At 41.9% G+C, this 12,807-nt stretch overlaps 1 protein-coding gene across 1 annotated transcript in view; it reads left to right on the top strand.

Annotated features, from left to right (window-relative positions):
- Positions 1-4,171: 4,171 nt before the first annotated feature.
- DNAAF10 (dynein axonemal assembly factor 10) overlaps positions 4,172-12,807 on the top strand; it is a 92,682-nt gene continuing 84,046 nt past the window's right edge. The window contains exon 1 of the mRNA XM_031675589.2: positions 4,172-4,351. Within this exon, the coding sequence (XP_031531449.2) occupies positions 4,313-4,351 (39 nt within the window). The 5' untranslated portion in view covers positions 4,172-4,312. The remainder of the gene's footprint in view (positions 4,352-12,807) is intronic.

Genomic DNA, 12,807 nt, shown 5'->3' on the forward strand with positions numbered 1-12,807 from the left:
GAGGATGACTGACAGATCGGCTTTGCTTATCTTTAAAGTCAAATGAAGTTTTGAATGAATCGGATTCGCTATTCAACAGAAAACAGAGTAAGGAGCCACTGTCCAGTCAGCCTTAATTAACCCATATTCTGTAAGTAAAGAGTGGTTGGTAATTAACTCGATATTCAAACTTCCAATCTAACCATTGAATATGTATTTTATAATGTTCAGTATAGGAGAGATAGATTAATAATATGAAAAAAGTTCTTACTTAACTAGAAGGAGATTTATATATGAAAGGTATGAATTTTTTTTTTTACTGAAGTATAGTTGATTTACAATGTTGTGTTAGTTTCAAGTGGACAGCATAGTGATTCTGTTATACATACGTATATATCTATTCGTTTTCATATTCCTTTCCATTAGAGGTTAAACATCCATATGTTATTTTTTTCCCATGTGCAGAATGGGAAAATAATCTTTAAAAATGCCACAAAAAGAATCAAAAGTCAAACTACAAGCTTGAGAGACAGCGTCCTAACATAGGATAAGGGGATTATACACTTCACATACAAGATATTTTTATAAATCCCTACAAATGACACATTTCCCTAAGAAAAGCAGGCAATGGACAGGTACGTCACAGGGATATACTCTTGGCAGTTGAGTTAAAAGATCAAAACTTAAGAAAAATGTTCAATAGTGCCAATAAACCAAGAAAAACAAATTATGATGAGGTACCAGTTTTTTAAAAACCTACATTTAAACAAAATGTCAATACATCGTTCGTACAGCTATTGGCAAATGAGCACTGCTGGTGGGAGTCTACAATGATACAAACTTCCTTGAGAGTAATCTTGAGAGTAAAATTATATATTATAGAAAATCTTGAAAACATTTATACCTTTTGTTTCTATAATTCCACTACTATGAATGTATGCTACAAAAACAGAGATAGGCACAAAGATTTACTAAGATGTTTAACACACTGTTGTCTGTAATAGAAAAAGCTGAAAACAACCAAAATCAAAATTAAGTGATAGGAGATTCTTTAAATCAATTATGGCATACATTAACATTAATGAATTTATAAAAATTAAGAATTCTTGAAGAATATGTACAGATGTGGGAAATTGTTCCAAAATATTAAGTAGAAAAGTATGTTAAAGACAGTAGGTCCCAATTATATATATGATATATATTTAAATATATTACATATATATAAATTTTTTTTTGGTATATATACATAGAGGAAAGATTGGATACAATCTTTGGATACACATCCAGATATAAATAATGATTATCTCTTGCTGATACGATTACAGATGATTTGCCATTCTTCGTAATTTTCTGTATGTAAAACATTTTCCATAATAACCACATTATTGATGCAACAGTTCTCCTCCAACGGGCCCTTTACAATTAAGCTTTTCCATTTATGTCACTAAAAAGATCACCCAGTGTCCAGAGTCAGGCAAAAGAGAGAGCAGACTTGCTCAGAAGTGGACCGTTCAGAGTAGTTCCCTCTAGTGGAAACAATGGAGGTAAAGGACAGGTTACTAATGCGTAATATTGAGACTCAGTGCTCCTCACTCTCCACACACCCATCTAGAAAACGCCATACTACAATATGCCCCAGTTATGGTTTCCTGTGCCGCAAGGGTGTGGATTAGCCTTAATGGCACTATAATGACATCGCATTGCCTCCCTATGCCCAAGAAAAATCAGGGGGGACCTCGGAGATCTGCCATCCCAAAACAATTAATTCTTAGTAGCTGTGGGTAATAATCTGCAAAACATTGTTCTTTTTTCTAGGGATCAGCCTGTCCTGGTTTGGATACCTTTTCATATAGCAGATGGGTTAAGTCAAAGAATGGATTTTCTATGCCAAACCAAACTTCTCTTGCCAGTTTACTCATTTCCTTTCCTTTGGAAGCCCAGGTCTACCTTGAAAATTCCCCGATAAAAAAAAACTCGATGATTCAAGGAAGAGGATTCAGTCTGTTGCATGCTCAAAGTCCTGATTCAGCAGTAAGGAATGTTATTTTTAGATGGAATATAAAACTGAAACCCTGATCCCTTATTTATTAAAGCTCTCCTAGGAATCTTTGTGAGAGGACAGATTTAGAACTTTATCCTTTACACACTCTCTTAGTATTTTAAAATTTCTCTATAGTGTCCTGATTGCTACTTGAAATCTGTATTAACGCTGTGGGTAAAATATAGAAATCAGATTATAGTAAAAAATAAAAATCTTTAGTGAAAGCAAAGTAAATTAACTACTAATTCTATGCAGTTGCCAAACATTTTTATAAATAAATTTCAAATTGTCTATTATGTTGAAAAAGCCACATTAAACATTTTAATATAGAATATATGCATTTTTGTTGATAAAAGTACTGACAATATTCTTAAAATTTTTCGCTTTTCAGTCTCTCTCTAATATGTTCACAATGCATTTTTTCTGACATTAGCACAGTTTTGTTTGTTCAAATATGCTTTTCTGGGCCTTTTTTTTTTTTTTGAGTGTCTATTACACGTTTGTTCAAATGCCAAGGGCTCCTAAGCTAGTTTCACTTAACTTGTTATGTCTGAAATTCGCTCACCCTCCTAATAAACAAACAGTGTATTAGTGGTTGGTGAGGGATATTTTCAGGTAAAGGACCTAGATGAGTGTTGACTGATGGAACTTTTTGTGATGGCCAATATGGCAGCCACGAGGTATACAACTATCAAGCACTTGAAATGTAGCTACTGAGACAGAAAAACTGACTTTTAATTTTATTCAATTTTAATTGAAATGTAAACAGCTACCGTGGCTCATGGCTACCATATTACACAGCATAGATTTAGTCTTAAATGAGTATCCAAAATTCATACAGAAAAGGACTGGAGCCAGAGGTGGAGTCAGAACTAGGACCTCACCCTAGTGCAGAACATGTAGATGCTGTGAGTGTGTAAGTATGTAAGACAGTTAATAAGTATGACAACCAGGTCTTCTCAAGTACAATAATATATCTGCTTTACATTTAAATCATATTTTCTCTTATGTTTGGGTAAGTATTGTTTACACAGATGCTATAAGGTAAACATTCAGTGAATTAGTAAAATGGAAATACTATCAAAGTTCAAATAAATGGCTTTTTCTTTGTTTTCACTTGTATGTGCAAGAGGCCAAAGAAATAAGTAAGAATTCTAATTCAGAACCACTATTTCAAGACACACTCTAGGACATCTCAGTGGATACACATGAACGTAAACCAATTGCCTGCACGACTCCACCTGTTTTGGTCCCCTTGACCACACCGCTGGACCACTCCTTTCATTTTGAACCCCTCTCCTTCAGCTCCCTGAGCATCCGTGCTGGGTCTCCTGCCCTTCTGCTCAGTCCATTATCTTCTCTGTGACTTCTTTCTCTTTTGGCCACTTGAGTGTAGGTGTTACCTTTGGTTCTGCCCTTAGTCTGGCCCTATTGCTTCTATGCTGTCTGATTTCTGCCCTCTATCTCATGGTTTCAATTGTTATCTTCATGCAGATAATTACCCAAGTGACCCAATTTAATGTACTTATCATATGGAAAAATAACCAGCACAGAAATAGAAAGTTCATCATGTAAAGAGTGTAAATACATTGCCTTTAAAAACACTGGGTTTTTCCTTCAACACATGGAATTAGATATGGATTTTCGAGGTTCCAGAAAAATCTCAGGAAGTCTCATTACTCCTTTTCTTTTTGGCCCAGTATATAATATAGAAATAACTTACATAATTAACTTATCACATAGTTTTGGTGAACTTTTTCTAATTAAGAAGTATTTCTAATCTGTGTTGCATCTGAAAAGCAAATGATAGAGGATTTTATTTTGAACAGATTCAATGTTATTCATCCCCTTATGGGAATTAGGAAAGTTGCATGCAACTCATACTTAAAAAGTAGTTACGCTCAAAATTTAAAAAAAATTCCATCCAGTACTTGGTATACATTTTCCCCAAACTCATTAATTCATAAAGTCATATATTTCTAAGAGCATTGTTTTCTATCATGTTTTTAATAGCAAATATGCAGAGTTCCAACTACATTATAATTTAGGTAGGCTTTTGTAAGGAAGGCCATTGTTTACAGAACTCTTTGTAAAATGGTTTCTATGGAGAAATGAGTTTCCAAGATGGAACTTAGAATCCTTGGCTCATACCTCCACTGCTTAGCAAGACGGGAACTAGCCACTTCCCTGCTGTCTCAGGTGCCAAGGAACCTCCCCTCCACCACACCCTGGAGCAGGGGGCCGGCCCGCATCCTCGCTTTCTTCTCACTACAAAAAAGGACTCTGGGAAGGATGGCAAGCAACCTTAGTGCCTACTGCAATGGCAAAACGGTACAAAATAGTCTTTTCTGTTTTTTAAGGAGGGAGGTAATTAGGTTTTGTTTGTTTGTGATGGAGGTACTGGGGATTGAACCAGGACCTTGCGAATGCTAGGCACACACTCTACCCCTGAGCTATACCCTCTCCTCCAAAATATTCTTAAATCTGGGATTCCAGAACTTGGACATACACATTTTATCTAGGAGGAGAGGTAGATGTTTCCCCTAAACATGTACTAAAAAGGAACAGACATTACCGACAGTGGTTTAAATGGTTTCTCCTTTTTAATTGGCATTTTCTTCCCACATATGAGTATAAAATTAAACATGATTTCTCATTGACGTTAGTCAATACAGTCATGAATAAGAGTGGGTATTTTGGGGGTAATACTGCAGTGGAATGTTTTAAACAATTACAGAAACGGTCATTTATTTCTTCTGCCACTCTTAAAGATTAAGTGTAAGTAAATGCCAGTAATCAGGCCTTTAAGAATAAGGCAGATTTGTGGATATCACAATGACCTTGAAGGTCTACACATGATAAAACTTCCTGTGACACTTCTAACTTCTTAAAGATAATTGCAGAGACATTGAAGCCTAAGGCTGCCTATGGTTACACAGGACTGTAAACATTATTCTCTCTCTTTCTTAAAACTTTTCTTTCTTTCTTTTCTTTTCTACTTAGTAGCTTTATTACCATCTCTGGGTCCTTTTTCTTATCATGATGTAAGGGGGAACTTGAAGATTTCAATTTCCATCTCTGTTTTTAAGTTGACCCCCACATCGCTATTCCTTGCCACCCCGCACCTCCAGCTGCTGCTTGGGTGCTTCCACAGGGATATCTCACCAGCAACACAAATTGAGCATTTTAAAATCCAATCTCATCTCTTTTCACTCAACAGTCAAACTTCTCCCGACTTCTCTATTTTTCCCAATGCATCACTCTTTCCTGTCATCCAGATATAACTAGTCATCTTTTATTGCCACTTCTTCTTGTTCTTAACATTGGCTATATTGCACAGTGGGTCCATTTTTGCTTCATGTCTTTCCTGTTTACCTCATCCTCCTCTCGGCCATTGGTACATCTCATTACCTCATACCTGACCATTACCGATCTTGTAACTGTCGTCTCTGTCTTTAAGTGTCACTCCCTCCAGCTTACCTCCATAACTCTCCAACAGTCATCTTTTATTTGATAACTTTTCCAGGAAAAAATAATCCACTCATTAGATATGTCCTTTGCCTCCTCACTATTCTAATTACTTAAAGACATGTGTGCTTTTCACAGGACTATTTGGTACCTGTTCCTTCTCATATCAATCCTGACACCTAAACTTAAGGGGAAAAGGCAAAAAAGAGAATTTTTTTTATCATACTTTCTTTTTTTGGCCTTAGGAGAAAAATCTGGGTATTAGAGGTGCATTTTGGCTTTACCTCTTTCAATGGATCCAGATAGACTAATTCGTTTCAGTGTCAGAGATGAACCGGCTACATGTCTATGTATTAAGCAATATACACAAAGCCAGGAGAATGTAGGTGGTAAACTCTGGTAGATTTGTAGGATGGGAAGAAGCAAGTGAACTGGCCTTGTGTCTCCTGGTCTCATCACTCACATAGGCTAACCAATGTTTCACAGTACCTAGCTCTTGAATTTCTGATTTAGATTCACAATAGATATTTGTTGAATTATTACAGTCTGAATTGGCTCAAATCATGACAGAATTATGGGTTACTCTAAACCTACTGCATCCCATATAGCTCAAATTCCTTCCTAGTATTTAATCCTCAGTCAGTGTGATAATTTGATTTTCACTAAATATGCCCAAGGGACACACACACACACACACACACACACACACACACACACACAGAGTGATTATCTCTGCGAGGTGGAGTTGTGGGGGAGGAATTTTTTTTTAATATTGTACTTTAAAAAAATGAGCTTCTCAATTTCATGATGAAAAACTTATTAAAAATAATATACCTAGAACATGCAAGGCGACAATTTGCCTTGTTTTGGAATACCTATTAGCATCTCAATAGCAACATATCTAAGTCAAGCCTCTTAGATTAAATGGTGGAAGAAACGAAGTCATTTCTTGGCCTTTCCTTGACACATTCTGTGTGATACAGCTGGTCAGCAGCCTAAGTTACTTTTCCTTGTTGATCCTGACACAGAAACAAAGTAGTTCGTAAAGAAAAGGGCGGTTGCAGGGAGACCCAGGGCCCACCAGCCAAGCCTCGATTAGAAAAGATGAGTGTTTATCATACTGAGAAATAATTGGCACAGAAGAATAAAACTCTCACGTAAGGAGCTTTAACAGGCTGCCTTTAAAAACACTATGGCTTTCTATTAAACTACTCGAAAGGATTTGTCAACGAAGTTTATGACCACCCAGTGAACATTTCTTGCTCTCTCTCTCTGTCACACACACACACACAAAACACACGAAATTATCAAGATTTGAAAAGGAGTAGCTGGTTAAACCTGTTGCAAAATGTTTTCTTCATTATCTTCATCACACCTCGCCCGGCAGCTCTCCGCCCCTCGCCCCTTTTCACCAAACATAACTTTCCTCTTTAATGCTTTTCTGGACTCCATTTCGAACACTGGAGTCTGAATTTTCCGGGAATGATAATTGCCACCAAAGTAGATACAGCCCTTCTACACGGACAATTGAGCTGTCTTCAAATGTTTTTCAAAAACAAACACTGCCGCTCCGCGTCAAAAGGAAGCCTGGAGGGTTTAAGGAAAATACAGAGCTGGGTGCGAAAAGCTTTGCGGAGTGGAAGGCAGCCCCTCTACTCGGTGGTCCTGCGACTCCCCGCGCCTCAAGCTGCGGCGCAGCTCTGGCCCTCCTCCTGTCTTTCCGACCCGGACCTGACTGCCAGCCCACACTGAAGTGGGGGCCTGAGGGCGCAGCAGCGGGATGACAACAGTCTAGATGCGCCATGCATTCTGCAGGGGGTCCACGGCGATACACCTGTCTTCAAGTGCAAACCGATCCTCTCTAGCCCCACGGCTGGGATTTTCCCCTTTTTGGTGGGGAGTCTGGGTGGTTTCGACACCTCAAGGCCGCTATCTGCTCTCCTCCCCCGCGAAGCCCCCACTCCAGGGCCCGCGTCCCCCTCCGGCCGGTGCTCGCGCACCCTTTGCATTTCCTTCCTCCCAGGGCACCCTCGCATTTCCTCCTTCCCCTCCCGGCCCTGCCTCCCCTCCATCCCCTCCCATCCCCTCCCGCCTCCAGCCACAAGACAGGAAGGGCTCCACCACGCGACGTCACCGACGTCCGCGCCCCCGCCCCCGCGCTCCCCCCGCCCCGCACGCAGTGGGGCGGCCGGCGGAGGGGCGAACGTGGTCGGCGCGCTCGGCGCTCCCCAACCAGAGCTCGCCAGAGCGCCGCGGGTTCCCGGATGTGCGGCGCTCACGGAAGCCCCGCCCCCGCCGCCGGCTCCGCGCGCGCCCCCGCCCTCCGCCCCGCGCGCCGCTGCGCTCCGCTTTCCCCTCCCTCTCCCGCCCTCCCCCTTTTTCGTGCCTTGAGGTTGCGGGTCAGCGCGAGCCACTGCAGTGAGTCCGTCACGGCTCCAGCGCGGGCGCGAGCGCGAGGCTGCAGCCCCCGAGCCGCCTGGCCCCCTCTCCCCTTTCTCCTCGCCTCTCTGTCTGTCCCCCTCCTCGCCGTCTCTCCTCCCGCGCTCTCCGTCTCTGAATCTCGACGTTAATTTCTCTCCTGCCCGCCCGCTCCCGCCTGCCCCGTCACCCGGCCGGCGCGGTCCCCGCGGCGCCGCCTCCCCTCCCCCAGCCCGCACCCCCTCCCCCGCTGGCGTCCCGAGGGCCGCAGCCGCCCCAGCCCAGCGTAGCCCGGCCGCCGCCGCTGCTTCCTGCGGGAGCCCGTCTCAGCGCCGACACTCTCCTCCGCGCGAGCGAGCCGCCGACCGCCCAGCAAAATGGTGAGCCCTTGGCTTCCCCACGCACCATCCCTCCCCGCCCGCTGGTCCCAGGGGCAGGGGCGGGGGCGAGCCCGGACGCTCCTGGTCGGCTTCCCCCAGTGGAAAATTCGAGACCCGAAAGAGCCTTAGCGGCCCGGGGGCGCCGGCGGGGGCGGCGGGCGGCCGATTGACAGCATGGCGGGGGCCCCCGCGCCCGCCCCCGGGCCTCCGCGGGGCGCCCCTCCGCACCCTCCCCCCGCGCCCGCCGGGATTCCGCCCGGGCCTCGACCCCTGCTGCCCCGGCCGTCCGCCGGGGACTGTCCCCTGGTCGGCCCGCGTTACTTCCCTCCGGACTCTCCCCCACGTGGAGCCCCCGGCACCCCCAGACTCACTCAAGTTCGGAGAGATTCCGGAATCCTATGGAAATCATATGTGGCAAATGGCCTTTTATATAAGACCCACTTTCTCTTCGGAGCTGCTCTCTCTCCCACTCACGCTCTATTTTCAAGCGATGAGTCTTGGCAGGAATCCTGCCACTTACTTCCCCCTCTCCCGTTCGTGTTTATTTCATTGCTGTTTGCAACCTTACGGGTTTTTTTTTTTTTTCCGCTGCTGCTTTTCTCTCTGCAGTGGCGAACTGGAAAGGTCCAAGGTGTAGATTCATGAAAACATAGTTAAGTCGGTTCGTGAGAGACGGGGATACTTGTTTTTTAATGCTTACTTACAGCCTGAGGTTTTTCGTTTTCTTTGTTACCTTCCTAAGTCGCTCCTGGGCTGCTTGTTTTTGAATCATGGCGATTTAAATTTGTCTTTCCTTACCCTCACATTAATCCCTAGGTAGAATTCACTGCTGTAGTGTTTCAGACCGACGCTAGGGGTGTGTCTCCCGCCTCTGTCACCGTAGCCAAGAAATCAACGACGCCCTTTTAGCCTGTTACCTTACCGCTTCTCTTGCTCCGGGTAGCCGGTGTAGTTTCCTCTTCTGATCAAGAATTGTGTGCACGGTAGAAAAAGTTTGCAGTGCTTTTTCGTATGTATCAGGTATCCGAACATGTGATTCGGTGGCTCGGCTTTTTCTAAAAGGCTTTAAACAGTTGTCCGAAGATTTTTCGACAGATGGCTTGGCGTTGAGAAATTTCTTGCACCTTTTGATTGTGTCGTATTTCACCTTCTATGTAGAATTTAAGTATTTCAGAACAGCGCGGTGGGTGAGGGAACAGAGAAATTCTGTTGATTGCAACTTGAGATCAGTTTGGTGCGGTTGTGAGGGAAGAAAGTGAAATTAGTCAAGTCAGCTTGTATTTAAGATACAGGACAAATGATTAAGTGCACTTATTAGTGTACTTAAAATCCAGATTAAGAGCAGACTTCATAAATGAATACTGATTTTGATATGTAGAGGGTTTTTTTCCCTGTCAGCTTGGGAGGCACCCCAGAGACAATTTTGGCCTTCAGAGTCAAAACTTAAGCTTTTCCATGCTATTACAGAATCCAGGCTAGATCAGAGCCACTCATAGTACGGTCTCTCTCTCTCTTTTTGGACATAATCTTTTGAGTTATGAATTACACTATTAGGGCTTTAATAAAACTTCTTATACGTGTATCTTACCGGAAGGTCAGGATCTTGAAGATCTGTGTCCATTGCAGTGAATGGTTTTAACTGTGTTTATAAGTGATACATTTTGAGGAACAGTGGTCTAGCCTTGTTTATGTAGTATATAGGAGAATGATCTGGTTTCCAAATAGATTTTTTTTCCCCTGTGGTTCATCCTCCCAGCTCCCCACTCCCACCTTTTTTTTTTTGAACAACAGGCTGACTTTGGGAAATCCTCTTCTAGCTCGTAAATTTACCTTCCCAGTACTCAAATGTTTATTTATCTTTGAAAAATATTCTCAAATTACCATATGATTTTGTTTTCTAACAGGTCATTATTTCCCCCTTCTTTTCAGTTTCCTTTTTAGTATTTATTTTCTAATTCACTCTTGGCTCTTTTTTGCTACCGTCCCCTCAGTACCATTTCAGATCATAATTTGTGACAGCAGCTTCTCGACTTTAAGGACTATTTCGGTCTGCTGAATATAGCACTGGTTGGAAAATATCAAGACCATACCTATGGCTCAGTTGTGCCATATGGAATATTGATTAACTCAAATAAATTGGACTTTGGAGTGATCTGGTTTCACTTTTGTTAATTGAGCATATGGTTCTGAAAACTTTCACTCCCTTTGGAAAATCTTTATAACTCTTACTAGGTATCATGAAAATATTTAACGTTTTTATCAACAGATTTTAATTTATGAATATCAGTAATTAATTCAAGTAAGGGGAAAGTAAAAAGGCTTATAAGAATGAATTAAACCTATCAAGAATCTTTTTTGACAGGTATTAATTTTAGTTGCTACCTTAAAAGCATTCTTTTTTTTTATCCTCCAAGAGTTATGTCATTCCCTCCCTTCATCTCTATTTGAGTTTTAAACTGTTGAAGCAAGTGAGCTGAACATTATACATATGTATGTAAAAATTGAGTACTGAGCTCCTAAGAATTTTCTTTGAACCATTAATAGTCTGCTGTCTATGGTTAAACAAAGAAATAGACGTTTATTTGTTGAAATACCTAGAGAAAAAATTGTCACATACCTAGTTAGGTGCGTGTAGTTTTAGATAGGTACTTCAGTGTTACTGACATGCAGAGATAGAAAAAGAAAATAATAATGAAGTAGAATGTTTGGTTAGATCGGTCTTTGAGTAATTCCTGAAAGAGTGAATTTTGCAAAGGCATTTTTAGAAACTTTGAGTAATTCCTGAAAGAGTGAATTTTGCAAAGGCATTTTTAGAAACTTTGAGTAATTCCTGAAAGAGTGAATTTTGTAAAGGCATTTTTAGAAACATAGTTCTCTTTTCATGTATCAGATACAGTTTTTGCTGTTCTTAGTATAATTTAGAACTATGATCAGGTAATTTTCTATTTTTCTTGAAATAGGTAATACAGATTTTGTTCTGGATGCATATACATATATTGTGCATAAATAATTAGTTATTCTTTTAAATTTTATTTTTTTAGGGCAACCTTAGATTTCAGAAATGACCTTTTCATGTTTTTGTATTTTTAAGTTTTTTATTAAAATTATCTCCATGCCCATAAATAGAACCCAAAACACATTGCTGTCTACAATAACTGCACTTGGAGCTGTACACAGCATATTTTAGTTTAGATTCTGTGACCAAGAAGGGCTACTAAAAAAGGGGGGGGGACAAGAAACCTCTCTTATGGCCAACAGAATTAAAATTCACATCAGCCATGAGGTGAAAATTTCACCACTTATTATGTCCCATAGTGGATGAGAAAATTAAAAAGGTTCAGAGCACAAGGTAAAGAAGCTGACTAAGGGTCAGTCAGCAGTGAGGGGCAGACAAGTGTGGGAGGATCAGGCATGTGTCGAAAGGCAGCAGAAGTGCGCAGCAGTGAGACGTTGGCCTGGGCCAGGAGGACCGGGCAAGTCAGACAGACTGCGGGCCCAGAGGCTGGGCCAGCAGCGGGTCCGTTCCCATCAGCAAATACTTGCAGATTCCCTCCGCTCTTCACTGGTGACTGTGCTCGTCATGGAGCATACTGCGATGATTAAGGCAGGTCTCCTACCTTCATTTAAGGAGAGACTGTAAGACCAATGCCAGTAGGTGTGAAAAAAGTTAGCATGAGTTACCATATGAATGATAATCACAAAGCCGGGTAGAAATTGAGGAAAGAGCAAGATCAGCTTCATTTGGGATTAGGGAAAGTTTTAAGAAGGAGGTGACAATTGAGCTGGGTCTAAAAAGATTATTAGGATTGCCAGAGGCAGAGTTGGAAGCAGCTAGGAAAAGGTTCTTTAAATCCTAGAGCTAGGAAGAGAAGATACCTTTGGCGCACTGACACTTAAAATGTGGTTCCTGGACTGGCAGCATCAGCATCATCTGGGAACTTGTTAAGTCCCACCCTGGACCAGCTAAATCTGAAACTCTAGGAATGCAGCCAAGCGGTCTAGATTTGTATGTCTTCCAGGCAGTTCTGTTACATGCTGAATTTTAAGAACCATTGTTTAAAGAATAGCATGAAATGTATCTATTTAAATTTTAGTTGAGCATCTGTTGATATACCAGACACTGACTATACAAACAGAAGACATAATTGTAGTTTCCAAGGAGTTTAATCAAGTAGATAAACAAGACAGTTATTAAGCAGTGTGGTATGTGCTGTTAACAAACTAAACATGGGGTTCTGTAAGAGCACATGGCAGGGAAGAGACTTAATCCAAACTGGGGATGGAAAAGAGAGGTGAATGTCATTCAGAGAAAGCTTCCTGGAAGAGCTGGTGCCTGAGCTGAGTCTTAAAAGGGTGAGTATTAGCCAGCAGGAAAGGCAGTCTGGGTGGAAAGCTTTCTGTTTAAAGCCACTGAGGCACGGATACAGAGCATGGATGGAGGGTAGGGGATTAGGGCAGAATGGAGAGAGAAGGTGGTCAGGCAGAATGAGGCAAGATCGTAGAAGGGTTTGCATAGCATAT

The sequence above is a fragment of the Vicugna pacos genome, chromosome 15 (genome assembly GCF_048564905.1).
Source record: "Vicugna pacos chromosome 15, VicPac4, whole genome shotgun sequence".
NCBI lineage: Eukaryota > Metazoa > Chordata > Mammalia > Artiodactyla > Camelidae > Vicugna > Vicugna pacos.